General features: G+C 39.1%; 2 protein-coding genes across 4 annotated transcripts in view; both read right to left on the bottom strand.

The window, feature by feature from the left end:
- Positions 1-13,805, bottom strand: part of LOC134863588 (E3 SUMO-protein ligase PIAS1-like) — a 41,843-nt gene extending 28,038 nt beyond the window's left edge. Inside the window, exons 1-2 of one of the 2 annotated variants that reach the window (XM_063882174.1) lie at positions 13,778-13,802; positions 976-1,082 (exon numbers count right to left, since the gene is read on the bottom strand). Coding sequence is in view for 1 of the 2 variants with exons in the window: in XM_063882173.1 (XP_063738243.1) it covers positions 13,778-13,801 (24 nt within the window). In the remaining variant the exon portion in view is untranslated. Of the gene's footprint in view, positions 1-975; positions 1,083-13,777 lie in introns of both variants that reach the window. The other variant, XM_063882173.1, reaches the window with a different exon arrangement.
- A 5,258-nt stretch (positions 13,806-19,063) lies between these two features.
- On the bottom strand, positions 19,064-27,642 carry skor1a (SKI family transcriptional corepressor 1a). 2 transcript variants are annotated; one of them, XM_063881891.1, is made up of 8 exons: positions 27,436-27,642; positions 24,500-26,267; positions 23,825-23,915; positions 23,663-23,734; positions 23,451-23,513; positions 22,397-22,471; positions 22,116-22,190; positions 19,064-20,175 (listed from the first exon to the last, which is right to left on the bottom strand). In XM_063881891.1, the coding sequence occupies exons 2-8, from the start codon at positions 26,255-26,257 to the stop codon at positions 20,078-20,080; spliced, it is 2,232 nt and encodes a 743-aa protein (XP_063737961.1). In that variant the 5' UTR covers positions 26,258-26,267; positions 27,436-27,642; the 3' UTR covers positions 19,064-20,077. The 2 variants fall into 2 exon arrangements, with proteins under 2 accessions (XP_063737961.1, XP_063737962.1); XM_063881892.1 differs by having other exon boundaries at positions 19,064-20,172.
- Positions 27,643-27,776: the final 134 nt, after the last annotated feature.

The raw sequence follows: 27,776 nt of genomic DNA, 5'->3' as shown, positions 1-27,776 counted from the left end.
AATAATTTAACATGTAGGCGCAAAAAGAAGCTGCAACAATGGAAGGAGGGAGAGGGGGGATAAAAGACAAAGAATAGGGGGGGGGGGGTCACACACACACACACACACACACACACACACACACACACACACACACACACACACACACACACACACACACACACTTTTAAAGCCTGAGAGGAAATTTCTGCCTTAAGACTACCAGCCTGTGACATTTTGCGGCAGTAAACAAAATCTCAATGAGACTATTGTGGTTGGCTTAGGAAAGCTGAGGATTCACTGTGTCCACCACAATGATATACTCATCAGATTGGAAAGGCCCATAAAAAACATTTTGACCAACATATGATGCTAAAAATGAAACATAGAAAAACCCAGGATTATGAAATGTCCTCAGGCAAGTAAACCACTGCAACCAAATTCATTTATAAATAGACACACGCTACCAGAACTCTCCGAAAAAACATTCATTTTGATATTTAAATTAAAAGAGTAACAATCAGATGAAATCTAGCTGCAGAGAAGAAGAAAGGCCTTTATATCAGAGGTGGATGTCATTTACTGACAAGATTAGTCAACATATCATATTTTGCATAATTGGAAAGTAATACATATGCACATTTATTAAAACACATTCACACTCAAAAGACACTAAATCATTCTCACAGTCTAAATTATTTATATGTTAATTTTGGAACATGGATATAATTATTTAGATTTTGAAAACTCCACAATAACTGCTTTACATCTACCTGCATACACATTGTTCGACAACTTTTGTAACAGGAGGCATCTTCTGCTTTAGCAGTATTTTTTCTATGTAACAGTCCTAAAAATACAACAACCGTAAGATACAAAAATAGAGACTTTTTTTGTTCACGCTACCCCTTTTTTTCAATGTTGGCTATTTTTTTTAATGGAATATTTGCAGTAATCTTTTGAGGAAGTGAGGGATAAAAAAAAAAAAATTCCAACCAAGATTCAGTTTTGGTTCCTTAGCGTCGTTACTTGTTCCTCCTGAGGTCGTGCTTCCTGATACCCCTGTTAACCTTGGGGTGGAGTTTCTGGAGCTTGACCGGTTTCTGAGAGAGTAGGATGGGCTTCATTAGTTATTCAGAGTAAAAGTAAACACTTGTCAATGCTAGTGTGAATTACGGATGTTTTACTGATTAACTGGTCAAATGCTTAATGGTTAGTATTAACGTTTAAAATGTAATTACCATTAAATCTATGTGTTGCTACTTTCATTGTATCTAGGCCAGGCGGCACCTCAGTGCACTATATGTTCATATGTTTTATTACACAGAAATGAATGAGCTAAAACCTATAAAGTATAACTCAGTGCTAACATTGTGTGCACGATGTTTGTGTGAAGCGAGTATAAAGATAGAAGTAACGTTACAGCTGTGATTGTAGCTGTGCTCTGTGTGTACAGATAATTGTATTGGCAAACAAACAACTACTCAAGACTAGGGTTGGGCAATTGAACAATTAGCTGTCAATCAGATCTTATCAAAAGATAGCGATAAGTCAAATATATAGTCTGTATGAATAGCAAATGTGATTAATTATGGTAAACATACTAGCTGCAGAAGAGATGACTTTACAATGAGACGGAGCAGTCGTCTCTGCTAAAGCTGCACTTTCTTTTACCAAAAGTCAACAGAACTAATCTTTCCAAGAGGTTTTAATCAAATCCTGTGATCAAACACAGAGGATGATATTAAATATTAAAACCCTGTAGTAAAAATGAAATATGCGTTGGTCCTCGCAAAGCATCATTTTTTACAAAGACAAAAAAACAAACATAAACATAAACTTTAGATCTTTTATTATTGGGTCGTATAAAACCCCATATCCCCACCGACTTTTGGATTAAGTAATGTCTTCAAAGCGTTTAAGATGCAGTGTTGTTTCGTTGAAATGCTTGCAGAAACATGTTGCTTCCTTTTCCCAAAACATCTGAGCTGACTGTGTTCAAACTGGCCCAAAACTGAGAAAACATTTTTGGGCTAAATGGCACCTAACTTACTGATATCAGGGAGCTCAAATAGATATATTTCTATCTCTGTTGATCTTTTACAAAATATCTATTTGTCTATATTACAACAAACATACTTGATAAGAAGCAGCTAGTGATGAGGCCTTCTTCTTTTTCTTGTGAAGACCACAAGACTTCATTCATCCAAAGATAGATAGAGAGGTTTGGCCATCTTTACACACATTAGAAAGTGTTGTAGAGCAGTAGGGTCATTGTGTCCCATTTTAAACGTCTATGTAGCCAATAACACATTGTAGCATAATCAAATGAGAAACGGGGGTAAGACATGTTTTAGTGTGAACAACCATCTTCACAGAAATGACCAAATAATTGTAACGATGAGCCTCTGCTAAATGTTTTCAAACCGTTAGTCGTGTTCACTTTGAGCACAATTTACACCACGGTATCTGCACTCTCATATCTCTCGGTGTGTTTGGTATATTCCTGTCAGACTGGAGCTTGGTGGTGTGTGGGGTGATAATTTGCTGTGTCCAGGGCTGGTGTGAATGACTGATGGAGGGATAAAGGGAAGGGGGATGGGAGGAGAGAGAGAGCAGCTGAGCCTCTAAACCCAATAAAATTCTCCACAGCTCTAGTTTTTGCCATCAGTTGGTCATGGCTGGTTACATTGCTTTAAAAAAGATACCAATGAATCCCTTCAATTGTTGCTATACATAAAGAAAAGAGCTGTACAAAATGCATTAGGCTTAATCCAAAATAAACCCGAATCTTGAACTAAACTGACTGCCCATCAATGCCTCTGTCTGACCAACAACCCAACACACACAAATATTATGACTAACAGTAATATAAAGCAAACAAAAAGCAACAAAACCTCACATATGAGAAGCTAGAACCATACAATGTGTTTTGGCATCTGATCCAAACATATTAATTAACTAATTGTTGAAGCTCTAGTAGTCATCTTCCACTTACTGTAAGCATTAACTATTTTGTAGCTTGTTAATTGAACAATTTTTACCAAAAGGCACCTTGGGAGAACAGCTACCAGCAGCAACAGCACAACTGGTATTGTTTTCACCTTGTGAGTCCTTGTGTGTGTCATTAATGCAAAATCTGCTCCCGGAGGCACTCAATGTCAGGGGAACTACCACAGAGGATGGTTTGAGTAATTTGCCAGGTGTTTATGTTTATATGGACAGACTGTCATCACGACAGCATCACAGAAGTGCAGATGTGTATCTGAGATTCAAATTGAATTAGAGTTGGGAAACTGGTAATGTCCAATCAATAGTACTGGAAGTAGGAGAGTACAAAAGTTCAAAGTGAAGGAGGCCCAGTTTACACCTCTGACCTGATGTGATCGCTTGTAACTCCTCTCCTCAAGTGTTTATGCACACAGACTTTTACTTTCAAATTAAGGAATCAGAAATGTTCTCAGTGATGATTTAACTGGAAGAGTTGTGTGCACGCCCAAGCCTGAAACATTATTTAAATGTCAGTCATTTAACATTGTCTGCGCAGAAAATGAATGGGCTTTACTTCCAGAAAGTCTTAAATATGTCAAACAGATCACTAAGCTGAAGATAGCTTGTTTCTATGCCTGATGTGTCTGTGAGAGAGAGATTAACAGTGACACGACTGCATCAGTAAGACCTTAAATAGAATAAAACACACATCTCATTGCAACGTGCAAACCAGCTCTTTTACGCTCAGAGTCAATTTATTTCCAATCAACAATTAAAGAGGGAAGGATGTTTGTTTCTGATTATATTAAGTATCTTAGTTTTTAGAGAAAGTAAAAATCAGCACCGTACTGCGAACCTCCTCCTGTGAAATGTCAAAACGTCTTCAGTGAGAAGGCTCTATTATTGGATGTTTTTATGTGTTTATTTTACCCTAATTAATTGTAATCCAACACAACCAGCAAACACATTTTGAAAGGGAAAAATGATGCAGTGCAAACGAGGTGCAAACAAAGAAACCACAAAAGTACAGTGCACACACACAATCAAATATTTCACCGTTATCATGCAAAGTGCTTCAGTTCAGCTGCACGCACACACACATGCATAGGAGTGTCACAAAGACGGTGCATGCATGCCATAGGGTTAGCATGAGAGGGGGGATATGTTCTCACACACACAAAGCATCAGGACCCACGCAAAGATCATTAACCTCGCAGTGATCGCATGTGCTGGCCAAATGGCTGGTGTGTGTGCAAAAAACCTCAATGCAGCGTCCAATCCCATGATCATCATATGACATGCACACAACGACACAGTCTGCGTGTGTATGTGAATAAAGCGGCTCAACTAGATTAAAACCCTACTTTTCCCACCGAGATGTTGGATAATTATTAACTTCACCTGCTTAGAAATAAATCCTTGGGTGCAGGATTAAAAAGGGCCCGGTTTAGGTATGCTTTTTTTCCACTGCCTGAAGCGACAGTGAACGCCATAAATATTTTCCTCCCTTCTTGACGACACTGAGAAGTAATGCGGTGAAACAGGAGTCTCCAGACCACACCTTCCCTCTCTAACTTGCAACCTTCAGCAATATCTTGATGTTTCTCTGAAAAGCTTCACATGTTAGTCTGAAAACATCTTCAGGTGCACTGAAACCTCCACGTGTGTTCTTTTTACTCAGTGAAGATGCTGATGGTGTTTAGGAATACAATTTCGATCAATCACCAAACAAACTGATACAATCTCTGACCTCCTGATGCTGGAAGATGATTAAATTGTGAGCTAAATGGAGGTACAGTTAACATCACAGAAATGTTGTTTGACTGGGAAGAACATGTTTTGAATGCACAGAATGACATGTTGTTTATGCTGAAGGTTAACAGGTAAAGGATGGATCTCGATAGAAATACTATAGTGTAGAATGCAGATATGATATCAGGGATTAGCATCCAATAATAAAACAAAGTGCAGGGCCTTCATTTGGGGAATGTCAACATTTTCGAATTAAAAAAACCCTTGGTCTCATTATAGAAGGTCAACTGATCACATATTAAGTATTGACTAATCCCAAGAGTTATTAGTCTTTAATGAGCAAACAGTTGAACAAACTGATCATCTGCCTGGATGCCAGATTGTGTGCCATGAACAGCTGCTGGCACAGTGAGAGTGTTTTTCCACCACACCACCCAGCCGGGTAAAAATGGTTTACATTAATGTAGTGTGTTGGTCTGAGCGACGTGGCAAATTGGCAAATAGGTGTGCCTAAAGCAGACAGACCAGGGATCATAGTAAAAAAAGTAACTTGGCCATGGATGCATACCAGACAATCACATTTGTTTCTCTAGCTCTCCTCCACTATGCAATTTGTTAAATGTTTCTTAATAAAATTCAATTAAATGTCCACCCCCAACAGAGACACTCTGTTCACCAAAAGCTGTAAGAGTTGAACCCGGGTTGGAGAGTGACAAAGAAAGATCAGCTGACAGCCACTGACCCATTCAGATCAAGTGGTTAAACGAGCATGAGATTGAGTCGGGAGAAGGTCATGTAAAACCTCCGCTAGTGTCCCATAGGAGCTGGTCGTTTCACCAAACCGGACCAAAGTAGCAGCTTTAAGCAACCAACATTGGGAAGCAGAGCTAAAGCAAATCTGCTGCATGGGTTTAGGATGGGAACAGTAACACAGAGTCCCAGGAGTCTTGGAGATGGTGAGGCTAATAATGTTGTGCCAAGCAGTTTCTGCAAAGGTTCTGCAGGATGTGTGTGTGTGTTTCTGTGTGGGTGTGCGGAGGTTGTGAAGGCGGATGGAGGAGGGGGGAGATTGCACAGTACCTGGCCATTATATAAAGCTCCTACTCTCGGCTAGAGGGCTCTGTACCGAGTGCCAACTCCCTCCCCTCTCTGTCCTCCCATCCCCCCACCTTCCAGCTACTCCGACTCAGGCTTAACTCTGAAATACCTCGCCTGTTGTTTTCTCTCCCTCCTGCCTCTGTGGTATCACAATCACTGTGCGCATTGTGGATCAGATGTAAGACGAAAGTTAGGGACTCAAATATGGACCAGGCCATTTCTTCCCCGGATCAGCTCACGCAGCCCAGCAGGTCTGAGTGAAGAACGGTTTCTCATTTAATCATTACCGTGTTTAATGCTTTGCCATCACACCTGAGGCTCCAGAAGTCTAGTCCCAGCTTGCCACGGGCAGATTGAATCTGAAGCCCATCTTCTTCCATGCTGAACGGCACAAAGATTTGATGACAGGGGAACTTTGTAATGATGCCAAAACAGTGCAGGCACATCCTGCTGGTAGCAACCAACCAACACACATTTGCTGCCAAGTATTTGGACACTGGCAGGAAACACTCTGACTAACTAGTGTGATGGCAAAGAACAAACAATTGAGCGGGGGCATAACACCTGTTTGATTATCACAGACTTGCTGTAAGAGGAAGGAAAGAAGAAAGGAAGGAACGAGAGCTAAAAAGCTGATAAAGACAGTAGACACCAAAATCCCATTGCAGTGGTCAGCTCAAGAAAGGCGAAGAGAAGGAAGACACCCATGAGTTGCCATCGCTCTCTGCAGCTTTTTATTCCTGCAGAGTTGGAGGAGGTCTCACCGAGATGAAGGGGAAATTGTTGAGACAGTATCCAGAAAGATAAGGTGGCCTGAGACTGCAGGCTGTGCAGCAAACATGTTTCAGGTAGAGTAAAGTGCACCCATGTCTTGTTTTCATCAGAGTGGCCTCTCTGATGTCGGGCTACATCTTAGCGCTGCCTGGAAACGGACTGTGATACTATTGTCTAGTTCCCAGATTCATTCAGAGAAAATGGGCAGTCTGGTCCGAGGCACCAGGCTGCTCTATGCTGAGTGAAGTCCCAAATACATTTCACTACAGCTGCATGATGGGAAGACAATGAACTATATTTCCAATTTTAAAAATAACAGGCAGGAAGAAAGATCCTCATGTTACATCACACTTCAATACTTTGCTTCTCGGTGAGGATGAATCTATTTTTGTTTGTTTTTGGAGATGGCGCAGGTTTGTTATTTAAGTGAAGGTTCCGACAGCAAGAGTCTTTAGTCTCACTTTCATTCATTCACCCAGAATCCGGCAGTATTTTGGTTTAAATCAAATTTGAAAATGTAAATGTTGATTCATTCATTCTTCAAAACATTATTGTATTATCTATTCATGCAGTCATTGTCAGCTTAACAGGCAATACAAATGACCTTTAAAATGTAACCAATCATTTTTACTAACAAACGTTAAGGCAAATGACAGGCCTTCAATAGTTTAGCCATCTCAACTGAAAAAAGCTAAAGTTGTTTCTGGAAATGGGCTTATTTAGTCTGACAGTTTGATTGACAGTAATAGTGTTTTGTTAAAATGGGACATTTTGGGTAATGACTTAGAACTTTAAAAGAAATATATAGAAATTCTGACAAGGAAAAGTGTCTCAAAAGCATTTTATCAAATTTGAACTTTTTGTACTTTCACTGATGATGGTATCATGTATGATGGCAGGACAAGTAAGACTGTGAGTTAGGGCTCAATATTGTTTTGCACCCTTGTGCTGAGTAAAGGCACATTTTTTAAAGATATTTTTTGGGGGCTTTTTGCTTTTAAATCGGATAGGACAGTGAAGAGTGACAGGAAAGTGGGAGAGAGAGTCGGGGTGGGATCCGGAAAGGACCAAGGGTCGGGAATCCGGGTTCCCGCGGTAAGGTGCAGGTGCCCCAGTCAGTTTCGCCATGGCCGGGGCCTAAAGGCACATTTCTAACAAAGATTTTCTCTTTTGTAAGTAAAATATGACACACTACCAACATGTGTTAATGTTATATTAGGGGTGGAAGAAATAATCTATACAGCATAATATCGCGATACTTTGCGTGGTGATATTGTATTGATACACGGACGGCAAGTATCGAGGTACCCACACGAGAGAGTGATCAGGATCAGCTGCTGTTGACGGAGAACACGCAGCTCCGCCGCGGTGACGGACCGGTGAGCGGAGCAAAACACACACTTCCAGTTAGAACATCACACTAAGCTATTTTATCTACCTCTGGAACTTTTATTACTTTAGTACATTTAATCTTTACTGTCGGGACACTCATTACTGGATCAGCGAGCTGCATGAGACGGATACGGACTGGCTGTCAGGAAAGGGAGAAAGGGAGAGAGCGATCCGTTTATTATTACCATGTTATTATGTGAAGTTACTGTAAACTTTTTTATGATGTAGTTAATCTACTATTAGTAATTTGTTTAAATGTATTGATTATTTTGAGAGGAATTTACCGATTTACTGGAAAATGAAACTGAACTTTTTGATCTGTTATGATTATAAACTGAAGCAATTTAAAAATGAACCCCATTAACTGAGTTTTTTTTAAAGTCCTACTAAGTATATAAGAAAAGGATGAAAACTAACATAGTAAATGTTTAAAAAATCATATCTCTGCGAGTGCTGATGCTGTTGCAATAGGGGCCAAAGTTACCCTCCTCGGCGGTTCTAGGAGTAGTGGAACGTTAGCAGTTCTAGTGTCAAATCAAAGGTGTGGAATTATATATCAATATATATTGTATTGCAATACTTATCATATTGTAGAATCGCAATACTATCATATCGTGGCTTAAGTATGCGATAGTATCGTATCGTGGGGACCCTGGTGATTCCCACCCCTATTAAATATCATGTTAAATGTCACTCATAGTGCTCCTGGTACCATGTTTTAAACTATGCGGCTGTCATTTAATACACCTTCACTGCACACACTGAACTAATCGATGAGTCAAAAATAAAACCACAATCTAAGGAAATCAATTCATTATTATTATTATTATTGGAAATAAAAGAGAAAAAAATTGCCTTTTTATTTGAGTTCCCTCCAATCATCTGCTGGTATACAACAGAGCTGAACTTGAAAAAAATGTGTTTATTGTAAAACAAACACTGCATGCAGAATTAACAGCCAATATTTCACAGTTAAGAGGTGACCCACTTTATCAGCACGTGTCATTTTAATTTATCCTCAAAGAAAAAGATCAAATGCTGTTTTCTTAAAGAAAGCAGAGGGGTCTTCCGCTCACAGCTGGCTACTTCCTTACAAACAAAGGGAGTTTGGTGCTTCAGCGTCTTACGCTGTGGGCCCTCGGGTCACAGGACATTGTAGAGGCCACTGCCTGGGCTCACTTCTATTATTAGACATTAACCCTCTAAGCTGCCTGTGCAGGAATCAGAAACACCTTTACCAGCTGGCTTCATTCCCACTGCAGGTGTCATGATGTGAAGTTAAACAGACATAAAGAGAGGAAGCTATTTGCCAAGAAAGACTAAAAACCTTATGCAGAGTACAAGTTTCTGTCTCCTCACTGATGACTCATGGTGTTAAATACTGTGTTCATCTGTCTTTAAAAGTAAGAAAAAACATCTAAAGAAAGAGGGAACATGAATTGAATTGTTTCTATTTGGGAAACCTGTGGAGTAGGTGTGATCAGGCCATACAACGTCTAACATACGGCACATAAAACTTCGATTTATTGCAAAATCAGAGCTAATCTTGATGCATCTCTAAAGAACAAATTCATCACTGATTTTGCTGTAAATCACAAGTGAATTGTGATTTGCCAAGAATAACAAAAGCGTAGAAGGGAGTCATACTTTTAAAGCCTGCAGCAGGATGGAGAAATAACTAGACAGTATATCTTTTATTTATTTCAGATTGACGACAATCTGTCTGATATTCCAACATTTTAAAAAGCCTAATAAATCTGCCAGGAAGGTGTCCAGTGAAACGCCGGCCTTTCTTCCTCCAGTCGGAAACGCATGTTGCGCGCCAAACTGCTACCTACCCATGTCGGTCTCAAATGTGACATGTTACCACGGCAACAGGACTGAGTAACAAAATCACCACAGGAGTTAAGAGGAAGCTGCATCTCGCCGAGAGCCGCACACAAGTCGATGGCAGCAGACACAGAGTGTTCTCACGGGGAACCTGACAATACTGAGAGCTCTAATGCTTCCACTGAACATACACAATATACGGTAAATGCAGCCTGAAGGATCAAAGCATGTCTTCTGTCTTTATCTGGCAGCCCGTCTTTCACTAAATGCTCAGAACAAGGAACAGGGAATAACTCTCTCCAACAGCTGGTTCAACGCTAAACACCTCTGACATCTCTGAGACACGCAACATCTGTATTGTGTTTCACATTCAGAGCGCTTCTTACATCCACCTCTCACCATTTGGCTTTTTACATTACGGCTGTACCTGAGAAGATACCATGAAGTACTAACACTTAATCATCCAGAATGAAATTGACACACACGGCAACATCTGCGCATGCATGTAAGCTTTAAATACACCGTCAGCTGAGAGCATTCACTCTTTCACGACTTCCAACGTCTAATTCTCTTTAAACTGAAAATTAACTGCAGCGATAATGATGAGGACAACAAGAGCAATAGGCAGGTGTTGAAAGGATGTCGGGGAGCAGAGCGGAGGGCCTGTATCATTAGGGATTAACCTAGCCACAGGCTCTACAAATAGACTGTCTCCACCTATAAGCTGCCAGCGCACAGACAGTTATTTGTACTGCCAGGTTGCTGCTGCAGCTCCGGAGAACAGAGAAGACAGTTCAAAGAGGCTGAGGCTGATCGGGACTCCCACCAAACAAAATGCCATGCAACAGGACACATTCAGGGGCTGGTAACATCGCGGGCATTCACAAACATTAGCTTTTATTTTAGTTGATTGCATACAGATCTAAGCACCAGTTTGGGGTATAATCGTAGAAACTCTAGGCCACCCTAAACAAAATGAAGCAAACCAATAAAGAGTTACTTTAAATCAAGAGATGATTAAAGTAATTTTTCAAGGATGGATAACAAACATGTTAAGCCTCTCAGTTGCAAATATGTGCTGCTTTTTTTAGTAGACTGAATATATTTGGAATTTTAAATAAGAGTAAAAATAAGCAATTTGAAGACGTCTCCGTTTGGGAAACTCTGATGGGTATTTTCATTTTTTACCGAATGACTATGTTTTTTAATGTAGTGGTTCATTTCATAAGTTTGCCATTAACTAACACTCTGGAGGACTGAAATCAAACAAATAAAGCAGTCACATGCCAGGCCAAATTATCATGTTAATACAGCTGAATCAAGCTTTTGAAACAAAATGACACAAAAATGTTAATTCTTAAGTAACTTCTGGTTTCCAAGGAGACGATCCTCCGTACTCCCCAGCAGAGGTCTGGGCATCATTGAAAGAAACAAAACGTAGTTGACTAGATGATAAACATGTCAGAGGGTTTCTGCATGCATGTTGCAAACGAGTAAAAACTAAAGATGAAATAAAAAAGACACCTTGTTCAGTTGTATAAAGCATGTTTGGTTTCCTGTGAACTGTGTGAGCCATGTCCCCTGCTATGTCACACCTTACAGTGTGTGGACTGTGCTTAGAACATTTAAAAACATCATTAAATGTACTCCAAGTCAGGGAAGAACATCAAGGAGGTATGGCAGGTTTGTGGGATAATTCTAGCAAACAATTTGAGAACCTGGACAATAAAATCATACTATTAATGACACGTGGCCATCACCTTTCATCTGCTCACAAACTAAGTAAACAAATCTCATTTAGCTCAAAAGATTTATGAAGAACACATGCAGGAATTTATATGTTCACAAGCTTGTGATATTCTCTTAGGAATTACAAACCATCAAAGACAATACTCACCAGAAACTATGGTAGTAGCACAGGGTGGAAGTCTTGGTTTTGTAAAACATAGCTATGTTAACAGAAAAGGTTAAGCAGCTTCACTTTTTTAACAGTTTGCTTTCATCATCTCAGGTTAGAAATATTTCTACCTACAACCAAGAGAAATATATTTTCAGATGAGGAATTTTAACAAGAATTGAAAACTTGTTATAAAACCTAAGGACAGCAAGAAAGAGCTAAATCCATCACAGTGAATCTCAATTGAAGCAAACCTGACTTGTTTTAAACAAAGACTTCAGGCCAGTTTGTTGGATGTTATCCTCGTCTACAGTGGTTGTATACAGTTGGGGGAATTACAAAATCTGCATCTATTCTATAAAATCTGCGTCTATGCTTCCTCAGTAGTTCATAATTACTGTATCACAGCACAAGGTAAACATTCATGGAGGATTAAAAAACAGAAAGCCACAAAAACTCCTCGGTCCACTAATCAAACATAAGAGCTGAAATAATCAGAACTTTGGTTATGAATAAGTTGGTAAAAATCCCCAAGTTTATTTTAGGCCTTTATCACTTTTTCCTGACATAAAGACATAGAACATTATGTCTGTTGTCAGCAGCCCTCAGGTGTCCATTTTACATTAAGAACATGAAAAAGCAAATGTAGAGGTTTTGGAAGCCTTCTGTATAAAGAAAATCACTTTGTTAAATCAACGAAGCCTACAGTGGGACCACATCTGGCTGTTCAAAGCAGACGAGGCTTCAGCTTCATTACAGTGTGCAGACGAACAGCAGCTGGCACAAAGGAGCACGTATAGATCCACAGAGCTGTGGAAACACAGCGGGGAAAAGTCTAAAAATAGCTCAAGACTGTGATCAATAACTACTAGATATGTTCCAACTCTGCTTCATAAGGTTACATTAAAACAGTGTTAAAGTGCTGCTACAGAGTCATGTTAAAGGCAGGGTGCATCAGTGATGAATATTCAGTGTTGCAAAGTAATAAATACATTTACACAACTTTTATTGTATGTAAGTATTGCTTTTTAATAAATCATTGAGGTACTCTACTTTACTCAGGTATTTCCATTTCATGCAACTTTATAATTTTGCTTCACAACATTCTAGAGGCAAACATTGTACTTTTTACTCCACTGCTTATTCACTCCACATTATTCACTTTATTTGAAACATAATAAAAGTATTTTAACACCAGTTTTAGCAGGGGGCTGAGGTATATATATATTTAGTTATGTTACTGCATATTCTCCAAATATTTGTACCATTTTATTGTTTTACCTTTTCTCAAGAGGAGAAACAAATTTTGACTTATTTAACTTATCTCCAAATATTTGGACCATTTCATTGTTTTACCTTTTCTCCCACAGTAAGGTTTCCCAATAATGTTTTTCTATGTGACTTAATATTTTTGAAAATCAATTTTAAAAAAACCCAGTGTTTTAAATAGGATAAAGAGTAAGAGAGTAAAAGTAAAGGTGAGTGGTGCACCGTTACATGTTAATTGTATCAACAGGTAAAGTGAGCCCAGGTGTTAACGAGCAGACCAGGTGAAGTTACGGCAGCTGCAGACTGACTCCCTCTGTCTTTATTAACTTTATAACCATGCACATCCTGAGACAGCAGTATCTGTCAATGTGTGCATGTTTCTAAACACCAAGCCGCTGTCACATTCAAACACAGTCTGCACACTATTAACGCGACAAAATGCTCTGTATCTCAGGTGTTTCCCTCTCAAATATAACCCAAACACCGGACAGAGGCGGTGATGATGCCCGGAGGTCAGTGCATGCCTCCGTGGTTAAAGAGCACACAGAGGATGTTTTAAAGTGAAAGCCGCTCAGCCAGCTGCTGCTCAGAAAACGGTCCTCACCAGCGAGAGTCAATATCAACATAAACATGCTCGTCGATACAAGAAAGTTGCTCCTGCATTTGAGCGGTAACAAATCAAATATGGCTAAATTTCAGTAACTCTTAGCTTAGAATCACTGTTGCACGTTTGGACTTGACAACCAAACGCTTAGTAACCGAGTAAAATTACAACGATTTCAGGCTGCGCCTTACCTTCAGTTCCGCACTCTCCGCCATCTTGTTTTTTGTTTGCGCATGCGTGGTTAGGTGCTGTCACATGACAGGGACGCGCAGAGCTCCTGCGTGAACGCGCACACAGAGACAAGGGTGCGTTCAAGGACTCATAAAATGGATGGGGAAAAAAGGGGCAAATCTTTAAATAATCTTAATTGTTTTTTACTTTTTTTGGCTTCTTAAGTCTTAAGGCAGGGCACATTTATTTGTATAGCACCTTTCTACACAAGGCAATTTAAAGTGATTTACAAAAATTAAAGACATTAAGACCATTAAGAAATGGTGCAGTGGAAACATATTATAAAATGACATTTAAAAACAAAGTTTTTAAAAAGCAAAGAGAATAAAATAAACTTTAAACAAGCATATATATAAAGTATATAAATAAAAGCTACACAGCAGTGTGATATGAATAGTTCAATTACAAGCCAATAAGCCTATAAATTGTTTACCGTAATCAGATATTATAAATGGTACACTGTTCTTTTAACACCTATTATCTCATTATCCTATACATATTTATTTTACATATTCATATGTAAACATTTTAAGTCGTTTTTTATAGCAAATTTGCTTTCAGTTTTCAGTGGAACTGCTGGAGAAGTAGTCCATATTAAGACTTCTGTGGATAATCCAGATGAACATTATGTCCTACAATTAGATTTGCCCATTATCTGAAAAAATATAATAAAATAGCATAATAAATAGCATTTTCTTTTCTTGAGTGTCCACAAACAACATCCAAACCACCTCTATTGTATTTGGTGTGGAGTTATGTCTGAAAACATGGGCCAATCAAACCAAAGCTATCTGCACTCCTATCAAGTATTGTTTTTCTCTTTTGTAATGGTTAACTTCCCCTTTAATAGACCTGTCACTCCATATTCTTGTCTTCTTTGTATTAAAAATGTAAACTACCCTGTTTTACCAGAAAAGTTACATTTCAAAACCGTGTAGACCTAATCCTGGTACCCCTATAGACATGATGCATTTAAATCACAGGGAAGTGATGGCAAGTTTGACAATAATTATTTTCTCAACACAGACATCACAACGATAGAAAGGCAATAGTTATATTATTGGTCATTTGCATTAAGTTACATACTGACACAAATGTGCCAGAGCCACAAAAGCAAGTATACAATATTTAGAATTTTGTATATAAGTGCATCTTTAGAATGTATTTGATATGGATATCCCAGTAATACCATACTTATTTCGGAGTGCAATGAAAATCTGATATTGGTAACTCTTGACTAAAGCAACATTTCACTTTGAATGTGGAGTATTTTAATCACAACATTTTAAAGAAGAGATGCATCTAAAGTTGGACATACTCTGATGTTGAGACAAATTTTTAAAGAAACTAAAATATTTATTCACATCAGAAACTGCCTGACGGATCCATGTGAATCTCCACATGCACAATCATACTTTTCCTTGAGTCTTGCCAGGGGGTGTCCTTAGTCTAACTAACATGGTAAGGTAGGGTCAGGTAAACAAACAATAGAGTGATCTTTAAAATGGTACATTACTTCAAATAAGGTGATAACATACAAAAACATAACATCTGATGAATGTAGTGAAGTCCTGAAATGTATTAAATGTAAGCAGCTCTCAGAGAGCATGAGAGATGTGAGGTGACTAATCTCAGTCAACAGACTTGCGGTCAGAGCTGTGGTTTCATGGAGCTGCTATGTTAAAACCAAAACATGTCCTATAATTAACTGTGAGGAAGATGAGACTTTACAGCACCTCCTCATGGACTGCTACAGAGCCGAGGAGGTCTGGACACTCCTGCGAGGCATCGACTTGGTTTTCAATATCAAATATAATTCTATTATGTATTGTATTCTGGATGAGAAGATGGACATAAAAAACAGGGAACTTTTTCGACTTGTCATTTGCATCACATGTATGCAGATCTGGAAAACAAGACGCAAAATGATTTTAAACCAGACAATAATAAACAGCGACACTATCGTGAAACAAATAATAACTGAACTAAGAAGAAGGAAATCCCTGGACAAATCACAAACTCAGCCATGGGGCATTTTGAGTCTGTGACCGATCAACTCCTTAGAATATAAACGCTCTGCTCACTGTTTAGGTTATATTATATATATATATATATATATATATATATATATATATATATATATATATATATATATATATATATATATATATATATATATATATATATATGTGTGTGTGTGTGTTTTTTTGTTTTATCAATGTAATGTTTGTATATAAAATTGTATCTCTCAAATAATTTAAAATAAAGTTTATTAAAAAATGTTTTACAAAAAGTAAACAAACAAAACTATATTTTTTGAGAAAACAAAAATATCTTAATTGTGTAGAAGAATGACAAAGAGCTTCAAACTCCAGATTCAGGAGTCATTTAACCAGCTGAAGTAACTCTAACCTTTGACCCTCCTGTAAATCAAATTTCCTGTGGACAGCAAACAGAGTATCACACATACAAGCATGTTTTCATTCTGTGAGTGACACACTCAATTAGATATTTTGGTCTAATTTAATATTAGAATGACTGTCCTGTACTCTTAGCTTGAATTGTGTATAGTTTGATCATTAAAGCGTACAAGGTGTTTACACTGGGTGAGAGAACCCTATAAAACTTAATTGTTTTTTTTTTGTCCATCCTTCCAAGAATAATTTTTATGACTTGAACGTTTTTTGGGATCACAATTAATTATTCAATATTTCCTCACCAGCCTTTGAAAAGTACTGAATAATTGAACCTTTAAATACATGGAAGAAAAAGTGTGTTTGTTGTTGGACAGAAGAGTTGGGGTGAGATGTGTCTCTAGAACTTAAAGACATTTTGGGGATTTAATTTAACAGTATTGCCTTCTCAATACAGTCAGATTTTAGTAGTCAGAAAAAAAACAAAAAAAAACAAACAAATGGAAGAAAGTACAACACAGTGATTGAATGAACTCAAAGTAAGGGAAAGCCAGTAGGTGGCGCCCTCTCATTTCAAATGAAGATGAAACTACAAAAACGTGAAGCGAGCTCTCAGGTCCTGCTCAGTGTCAGCCTGTGAAGCACATTTGTTCGCATTGACATCTTCACTTAGTGTAATGTTTTTATACATAATTCATCATCACTTCAAACATATTAGGTTTCATTCCCAAATCTATTATCAGAAATTGCTTCTTTCCTCAGGGTTCATACAAATAATCTATTGACAAACCAGAATCACAGAGGTTTTATTATATCAGCATGTATCGCTGCCATCTGCTGCTTTGTTGCTAGTCAGTGAAGGGACAGGTGTCCGCTCAGTTCACGTGTTTATACAAGCCAATGACTGATGATGAGTGCACAATGCAAATACTGAGACACAATATGCCCAGCAGCAGGATAAAACATTATTCTTCTTTTTAAATGTTTGATATTACGGTGTATGGATTTAATGTAAGCTTGTGTAAATGCACTCAGTGTGCTGTTTCAGGAGGACTAACAGCTCATTCTTTCAGAATGTGAAAACAAAAGGGGGCGGAGGGATGGGGATAAAATACTCAATTGCAGCCCTGTTTGTGTTATTTAATATTGTGATGTCAACATATAAAAATACATGTGTCATGATATATAAAATCAATTACGATCTTCATGGATATAATATACAATATAACAAATGTAAAAGGGTTCATCCCAGTAGTGAACTATTTCTCTGAGGCACAGATTTAATGCACAACACAACATTTTATATATACATATTTTTTCTTTCTTTACATAGTGCATTTATTTTACTGTTAAGTTACAAACTACTTTTAAAATGATGATTTTACATTTGAAAACATGACCAGTTTATTCATTTTTACTAAATTAAATTACAAAAACAACATAAATCATATTAATAAATTAGCACCATCTCCACCAGCTACAACATTATATATAGATTCAAAACTATTGTAGGTCTTATAGTGTATTTCACTTGATCTCATTTAGTTCTGTGCCAATATGTTGTATACTGTACGTATTTGTACATGCACCATAAAGCACTGTGTGAACATCGGGCACATTTTGAATGCTTAGCGCCTTAAGTCCTACATGAAATAATTAATGATGCCTGCAGTCAGCAGCTTTTCAGGCCTTCTGCCCCTTAGTTTACAGTTCAACCTATAAAAAACCTGAAATCCACTCGAGCTTTTTTGCTCATGTATTACTTTAAAAATCTACCAGGCTCGGGCCCAGGGGGGCAGGGACCTTATAAACCACAAAGAGAAAAACAACAACTATAAAGAGGTGCACAGAAAGATTTGCCAAATGACTACAAAGAGACAAGTCATTGTCACAAAAAAGGGAAAATGACATGGATACAAAATGATCAAATAAAGATCCGTTCTGGCTTGCTTTAGGGGCAAACCACCCAGAGGAGGTGCAAAACAAACACAAAGAGACACAAAATGATGTACGAAACAAAAAAATGCACACAACTATTCAAAAGAGGTGCAAAAAGGAACAAAACTGACCACCAACGGATGAAATACATCAAAATAGGTGCAAAATAACCAAAAGGAGATCAAAAAAAAAAAAATACACAGTAAGAAGCATAACCACACACAGCGGTGCTATTTGGGGTCATTTTTGCTCTCTTTAACCTGTGATTCTTTTCTTTCCTTTCTTCTTCTATGAGGAGTGATGGTGGAGTTGGGGGGACCCAGGGTCTTATTGTTAGATGATCCCTCGATGGTTGTCCCCACATATAATGTTAAAGAGCTAAATGAAAAGCCATTAAAGCCGCCAATCATTCTCACAGCAGTTCAGTGTTTTTCATCTTCGCAGGCCTTGTTAGTATTCACAGGGAAGCAGTTCTGCCACGGAGGGCAATTACGTTCACAGAAAATTAACATTCATCGTGTTCCAGTGACATTATGTGAGTATCTCTCTCAGAGTGAAGCATCCAGGGACCGAGAGCTGTGTAATCAATATCTATTAGTGCTCCCATCAGAAGAATTAGATTTCACTATTAGATTAGCCTGCTCCCCTGACTCCACGTCAAACTTCATAAGTCGACTGGACATGTCATGCACTGATGTAGCAGCCTAATGAAAGAGATCATGTTGAACTCAAATACAATAAGAGGAAATATGATCAGCTCATGATGTTCTTCTGTGCAGAGGCCAGTAGGTGTCAGCCTCACACCAGCCAAGACACACACAGATAAGTGAGGAACAGCAGACTTTGGTATTCATATTTTATTAATATTAACATGGGTACATACATTAATGGGAAGATTATTGGTAGATTGTGTCAGAAACAACAAATGAGAGAAAATGAAATGCAGCCATCTGAATGGCAGATTACACACAAGTCATAAAGTGTCTTCTTCTTATAAAAACACCATCAGATGAGAAGAAAAGCTTTTGGTTTTGTCTGCTGTGACTCACAGATTCATGTAATGATAGAAAAAACCCTGAAACAGAGAAAATGATAGGATCAAATTTGTGTTAAAATACTCAGTCTAAACTGTACATGTTATTTATAAGTGGCTCAACTCATTTTTATGTATCACTTGTAATGTAACGTGAAAGTTTGTAGCTTCAAAGTTTGTGTCACCTTTTTTTTATATGTTAAACCTGAATGACTATTGAAGTTAGTGCTCTTAATAATGTGCTATATTTTAGACCTAAAGAATCCTCATGTATTGATAAAAAGAATTTGGTATAAGATGAAATGGTCAAATTCAGAAATGTTGCCCATTTAAAGTGCTTAACAACAAATACAGTGTTGCAAATAATCTAAATAATAAATTAAACCAAAGAACAATAAACAACAAATAATATGTAAAAACCCAAGACATTTAAAAAGCAACAAAAGCGAAATAATGAGATACATTTTGAACTTAATATCACAATTATACGAGCCATTGCACATCGTCACGTGATATATATATTTATATGTATATAGTGTTGTTTTTTCTTTTCAGAGAGGCTAAACAGCAGACGACTGATTCAGTGAGACTCCTTGGTTTGAGCTTTGCAGTGTCAGATCAACAATCCTTTGACTCATAGCACAACATGAACTCCATTTTAAGATCTCCTTTACTCCAGAGTTCTGTTTTTAGGAGAGGTCGGAGCCAGTCCCTTCTCTGAGTCGTCACTCAAGTGCTAAAATCAGAGGTGCATCTATACAGCAGGTTGGTAATCCTCGGGTTACGGTTGTGAAGTGAACACATGACAGCTCTCGAGAAGAACGTGTGGGTTTTTTTTGGCTGTGCTTGGGTCAGGTGCAGGGTGGTGCTGGGCTCTAGGGAGGCAGCAGTGGAGGTTTGAAGGTGCAGGCTCCGGTACACTGCCGGGGGGTGAGCATCTTGCAGGAGAAATGGTGAAGGGCGTCATGAGCTTCTGGGGAGGAACAAGTCCATCAGTTAGAACAGGCTGAAAAACACACTGATAATTCTTCAATTTACGGATGTAGATTGATTCAGTTCTTAAAACAGTACTAACATGCACTTTCTCTACAGGTAAGGAAGAGATCTGCTCTTTAACATGATTCCAATATAATTGATGGATATAAAAATCCCAAACCCATGCTCTGTGTAAATGTACTTTTTGATTTGAGCTGAATCTAATTGGAGACGTCAGCAATTTGAGTTTGATACCAGCCCCAGCAGTTAACATTTCAATGCATCCTTGGGCAAACTTTCAGGGCCAACGGTGTGTGAATTTTAGCCTCCTTGAGCAGGCATGAATGAGTGAGAAAGGGTTTATGAAGACTTGTATATGTAAAGTACTGTGAGTATAAAGCGCTATATACATTTACCATATTAACTTGGAATTCTTCACAAAATGTCCCCTGGGTGATTTCATTAGCCAGGTGTTATGTACATTTCAATCACATTTTAGGGAGATTGGAAGCATAATGTATGAATGTATGTAAATATTAGCAGTTTCATCATCAGCGATAAACAGCTGGTGATGCTAATTCTAGTTTGGTGCCAGTAAACCATTTCAGAGGAAGAGGGGCACAAAAGATGGCGTAACAAAAAGAGCAAGATTCAAACCATAAAGTGGGAAAAACATACACAAATTTAGAATTTATTCTTCTTCAATGTATGAATAAAAATGTTTTTGCTGCCATTTGTAGTTCCTTTATTTGAGTTACATGCTTCATATATGTCATGATTTACTAATGCATGTTTCAAATCAAGCTTTATCAAAACAACAGCTTTTTCACCTCAAGACAAATGTAAAAAACCCAGAAAAAAAACACAAACACACTTATTGACAGTTTTTTTGCAATTGATAAATTAGGTACATTTTGTATAGGACAATCATCTTGGAAGATGGAAAGACACTGTTTTTTTTTCAGATTATATTTTGCACAGAGCAACGATTGTGGATATTCGCATTACTCTTATAAAATAGTTTTCCGAAGGGATCCCTACACATTCACAATAGACAGAAAAAACATTTACTGCTAGAAACATTCGAAAATGAACGCACATATGGGCATGAGAGTGTGGTTTTGAGAAAGCCTTTGAAAAACATAATGGTGTCTAACTGCAAATATTGATCAAAGGAGAAAAAAAAGAAAATAGGATATATAAAAAGAAGCACTTGCATATTTATGTTTGTAGGCAATAAATGTGTTTTGCTCTTCTTTTGGACCAGATAAAGATTACCTTTTAGCTTCTGCTGTATTGCATAACGAGCCTTTCTCTCTTGGTCCAACTCGCTGCACAAAGTGTCTATCCAAAAATAAGATAATGGTCAAAAGAAGGTATAAAAAGAAAAAATAGAAGAAGATGTGAGCTGCTGTGTTGCATCTGCAGTCGAGGAGTGTAATGTTCTCCGTTTGCCCTTATGGTATTTAGAGTGACCCCTTCGTGTACTTGAACCCTGTATTTAAACAACTGTAACATTAGACCAATCCTTTAAAGGCTGGCATTAGTTGCTGTCTACTCCATGTAACCGATACAGCACTACATAATGGTCTGTCTTTTCAATTTTCCAGAGCATGATTTAGGAGAAAATAACCTTTGCAAACAAAACAATGTGGTTTCAGTTTCACCTTCTGATATCTAATATTTTACACAACTGCAAGATATGGAGTTAGGAAAAAGGAGGGAGAGAAATTACCAATACTGTATCTCAATATGCAAGTGTCACTTTTTTTTCTTACTTTTAGTTCAGAGGCTAGTTGGTTCAGATTGATTGATATAACCTTATATATAAGTCTTAAAGTCTTGTGGCTACATTATTTTTCCCATAAACTTAAAGAGCATTGATCTACATCTGCTTTACAAAATCTATGGAGGCACAAAGTATAGAGAGAGACAAACCTCGAACAATCTGCAGCTGCTGGACCATTTCCTCTCTGTAGGACAGCTCACGCTTCATTTGATCCTGAAAATTATCTGAAGAGTACCGAAGGCCACATCAGTTTGAAATCTCTGACATAGTGGTAATACATTTAAAGACATATTCCTAGATTTAAAAGGACACAATACAACTAGCTATTTTCCTAACATCTACAGTGTGCTGCGAGCACAGGGTTAAAGATCCAAACAAGAGGCAAAACAAACAAACACATCTCTGTGGCTTCCACTCACTTTTGTCATACCTTTTAAATGCTGAAATTCTCTCTCCAACTTTTTCCTCAACTCCACTTGTTCCACAAGCTGCTTCTGCAATTCCTCTGCAAAGCCAGAAGCCAAAAATGTGTCAATTTCAACACCAACTTTTTTTTTTTCACCTGCTGCAAGGAAATGTAATTATTCATCCTAAAACACTGGAACGTACCCCATCAGCACCTAAAGGACTTCTGAATAACAAGCAGGAAAATGGTGCAATAACAAATCATGCCCAATAATGCAAATAACCACCAATCACAACACCGATTTATTCAAAAATCTTAAACAAACTAACAAAAAACATTTGATCTGCTCTATCCTCATGGTGAGATTTATGTCAGCCAAGTACACCGGCTTCAGGTGCGTTTACATCCCTGATAACAACCATTTCACCGCTTTGCTTTCGCTGGCTGCCACAGTAATTGCCATGCATTGCCTGGAGCTTGAGACGATAATAATGGAGTCCCAGGGTTTTCCAAGCGTTGTAAAATAATTAGCTGCCGTGCCTCGGGGTTATGGCTCTGTTCGTTAAAATATTAATAGCCTCTAAACGATTTCCTCTTACAATAATAAGTCAAAACTCCCACATCTCGTGATTAAGTGGTTAACAACTATGGAAACACTTTAGGCCCACAAAATGTAAATTCACATTTGTATTTGCACGTCATCTTCAGCGAGCCGACTGCATTTAGCTGCATTTAAATGAGCGAGAATTCGATGATTAATATTAACGTAAAATACATATTTTACTTTTGATAATAAAAGAACTATGGACGCAGGGGAGAGTTTAATTTACATGTATAAATCTAGACATGCACCTTAAATCAGAATGAACTGAAATCTACTTATTTTGGATAAACTGTAGAAAATGTAGCTGGTTTACCATAAGCTGTGTTTGATCTGACCATATCAGCTTTTTAGCTGCTGTATAAATAAACATGTTGGCTGGCATATTAAAAATCAAAACAGGAATAAGCTGTGATGATAATTATCATCACCTGCTACACAGTTCTTCTGTTTTTGATTCCGAAAACAGCCTTTTACCTTTAGCCATGTTCTCCAGATCTCTTTCATGCACGCTGATATCGATGCGTAAAGCCCCATCGCCTGCAACACATAACTACCAATAAATGATCTATGCAACAAATATATTGTAAAAGCCTTGTAATGACATAGAACGCAGCTCAAATATTAAAACAAGTTGATAGGAATTTAATAACAATAAATTAAGAATTTTAAACAGACTCATAACAAACCTTGTCTGTCCTTCTGATCATGATAGGGAGTTGCGTTGCGTTGGTTCCGTATTTCAGACACGTGATGAGCACCTTAACATAAACACGCATTTTAAATTAAAAGAAACGCAAAACAGACGTATTTGCATAAAAAACCAAAGCATCAATTGGCACAATAATTACCGTTGGATCTGCGGGGGCTGCTCGAGTGTTTGGACACGAACGACGAAGGCTCACTTAGACGCACGTGGCCGTCCTTTTCATGCGCGTAAACCTGTAAGAGGCAGACAATCGTGTTTAATAACGCAGACCAATTATATGTCATTTACTGCAGTTCTTCATATAATTGAGGCCCTTTTGTCTTCAAAAAAACCCGCAGCACTGTAATTCGTTGTGAAGATGCTGAAGGTTCTGCATTCAAAAAACACCAATTTGGTGGTAAAATAATGTCCTGTTAAATGACAGATTTTTAAATAGGAATAAATCAAAAATTAAATCGTGGATTTTATTACCCAGATTAAGAAGCGATTAAAACCCCCAAATATTGCAAATTGATTTGAATACCTCCAAAAACTCAAATTAATAAATAATCTCTTCTTTGTTTTCTTCACTGATTTCAAAAGGCAAAAATCAGCTTTGTGCCTTGTTCAACGATACTTCAGCAGGGCAGTTTTTGGTTTTCCAAACATTAGGTCCCATTTTAAGCTTTATTCTTAATATTAATAATATCTATCAAATAGGATTTTTTTCCAATTCCAGGCAAATTACTCATGATTACATTTTTATCAACAGCCTCTCTTCTCGATAATTCAACTTCCCCCACGGGGATCATTAAAGTTTCATTTAATCTAATCTTACTTCATGAAGAGGAGAGCCATTATGCATCCGTCGGTCCTCATCTGATGACCCAGAGTGCACGGAGCCCTCCGGTGATGCTGCTGATGCTCCGGGGCTCGAGGCCTCCGGTTGCTCCTGGCTTTCCTCAGCAGCCGAGGGGACCCGGTCCGGGACAGGGGAGGAAACTTGGTCCGCACCTGGCGAGATGTGAATCGGCTCCTCCTCATCTTGTCCCTGGTTGGACTCCACATCCACGTCCAGGTCGTCATCGTCGTCCACAACGCTGTCCCTGTCAGGTGAGATGGATCTGTAACTGGAGCTCTCACTGATAAAATCTGGGGAGAGGTAACCCGGGCGCGCACCGTAGTTGTCCCGGCTACCGTAGAGTTTGGCGATGGTCTCTGCGTCTTTCACAACAGGTCGAAAGGCCGAAATATAGCTAATTTTCCTCTGAGGGGTCTCGTCCCCGGACTTGTCCTCGTCGTTCCTGGTGGAAGAGGACTGTGAGCTGGAGCAGCGCTCCCCACTGTCCTGCTGATGGTGCGGGTGGTGGTTGGTGTCTTTTGGTGTGTTGGCGCCCCGGTCGCTTTGGTCCGATAAGTCGAGCTCAGCCTGCCGGGCGCCTGGCAGTTCTGGAAGAGTTTTAGGTGGAGACCCCTGGTATGGTGGCATGTGTAGGCCCCCAGCTGTAGGCCAAAACATGGGGAAAGCAGGGTAGAGAGCATCCTTAGCGCCAGGCCAAAACACACCAGACACACTGGTTTTGTTTACATCAGGTAAACCGTCGCTCTTTTTCGGACACAGTCCATAGCTGGGGAAGCCATATGGGTGGTGGGGGAACAGAGGTGGGGGGATTTTCTGAATCATGCCAAAGCTCTTGCTGGGCACTGGGATAACTGGGTAGGTCCGTGCGACGCTCACTAGGCTCATGTTATTTCCCTGATCCTCCTCGCAGCGTAAAGTTTTGCGAGGAATCTCAGGGGAGCTGGTTTGGGCCAGACTGGATGAGGCCTGCGATTTCATCGACGAGGGCATCCCCGAGCCACCCATGGGCAGTGTCCTCTTTCTACTCCCCCCGTTGAACATGGCCTTTACATCCTCCCACGCGTGGTGAATATCGTCAGACTGTTTTTTGTCGGTCAGTTTCAGGTGACGCCTCCACGAGTTGAAGTTGGCCGCGTCCGGCTGTAGATACTTGGACTCTGTGGTGCGATGAGAGTGGAAAATGAATTTATTTGGGGAGAAATACATGTTGCAAAAGGTGCACTTGATGCACTTTGCTCTGGAGCTGTTGTATCTGGCTGGTATGAAACTACCCCTGGAGCCCCAGGCGCAGTCATGAGTCACGTCAAATGCAAAATTTTCCGGTAGCTTTGGGGGGCTGTGCGCCCCCAGGAAGGACTTGCAGAGCCTCTCGGCCTCCCGTTTGGTGATCATGCCGCATCGCCTGGAGGAGATGGGCATGGCCCCGGCGCGCCGCAGGAGCTCCAGCTGCACGGGAGTGCACTGCACACAAGTGATGCCCAACGCGACCCGGCGGTTGTGTATCTCGTTGTAGCTGTAGTTTTTCAGCAGGGTGTTAGAAATCTGCGCCAGGCAGAGCCTCTCCTTTCCGTCTATAACCAGACATACGATGGGCACCCCGTACAGGGCGGTCTCACTCACTTGGTTGGGTTTGAGGGAGCTGGACCCGGAGAAGCTCGGGGTGTCATGCTTTGAACTGGGAGAAGAGCTGGCATCCCGTCCCGAGTCTCGAAGCTGTCCCGGCATCGACTCCATTCCTGGAAGCCTGTCAATCAAACAGGAAACTGGAGTGAGAGGGGGTGTTTGACAGGAGACACTTTCCTCTGGATTATCTTAAAATGATTTAGCTCGTGACTATATCCTTAGGACTAAATTACACACACACACACACACACACACACACACACACACACACACACACACACACACACACACACACACACACACACACACACACACACACACACACACACACACACGTTCTCAATATATTCAATAAGTATAAAATGAGGGTTTCAAAGTGTTAAAAATATCAATCTAAATACATAAAGTCGAAAATACAAAAATCATCATCATAAAAAATATGTATTTGAAGTAGGCCTAAGACAATAATAATAATACTGTTAACAATTATATTTATACAATTAAATTAAATTATTTTAAAGTTCCATCCATCCAAAAGTTGTTTTTAATTTATTTTTTATTGCCAGTTATGACTAACATCCGGGTGTTGCTGAAGGTAATATTGAAAAGGGAAATCAATCAGAGCTCTTGTTAATCATTTCTCGTATAGCTTCCTTCCTGCCTGTGTTCGGCCTCCTCTCTCAGGTTATCCGGGCTCGTGGATCTTCTGCTCCTCTTATCTTGAAATCGGCTCAGTCACTTATGAGGAAACTACTTAAGGGTCACATAAGATCCTTATGCGCGGATAAGAACAGAAGGAAAATGCAGGCTGAGCTGCGCCAATGCGCTTACAGAGAGGAAAAGAACAACTGTAAGCTGCTTTCCTGGTAATTACACAGATCCACAAGCTCGTCTTCGTACTGTTAATAAAAGACCATCCCTATATATAATTAAGGCTTCTGCAAAGATTAGCCTCTGCCAGTTGCTCAAAATGAGACTGAAGCAGGAGGTCTATCTCACGTTCACCTGGGCATACTTCCTTTTGGCATCTCGTCATCACGGAGGCCACAACATGTAAACAGCCCGCAGCGTATTCAATATTTCTCTAAACAACTGACACTAATACAACTACTAGTGATTGATTCACAAACAAATGTGTGATATAAAATCGTAAATAAGTGTAGTATATATATATATATATATAATATATAATAGTAACAGCGTGTTATTTTGGAAACAATTTAAAGAGCAACTGCACACTTTTCACAATTTCTTTCTTAATTATTATTAATATAAAATAGTCTACATACCTTAATCTCCTAGACGACACACTCCAATAGGTGTATTGATGATCAAACTGATGAATAATATAAATAAAAGAATGGAAAAGCAGGCCCTGAGTCCAGAGGGGGCGATACTGCAGAATAGGTGGTCTGAGAGTATAAACTCTGAGCTGGAGGCTTTATTTCGGTTTATTTCAGAGCAGCGGACAGGACCTCCATCCTGTTGGATCCCGGGGAGGTGAATGGCATGGAGACAGGAAGCACATGGCACATCTCTCTCTCTCTCTCTCTCTCTCGCTCTCTCGCTCTCTCGCTCTCTCGCTCTCTCGCTCTCCTCTCGCTCTCTCTCGCTCTCTCTCTCTCTCACA

Source organism: Eleginops maclovinus, chromosome 4 (assembly GCF_036324505.1).
Source record: "Eleginops maclovinus isolate JMC-PN-2008 ecotype Puerto Natales chromosome 4, JC_Emac_rtc_rv5, whole genome shotgun sequence".
Taxonomy (NCBI): Eukaryota; Metazoa; Chordata; class Actinopteri; order Perciformes; family Eleginopidae; genus Eleginops; species Eleginops maclovinus.
Note: the sequence above shows the minus strand (reverse complement) of the source record. Positions and strands in the feature narration are given on the sequence as shown.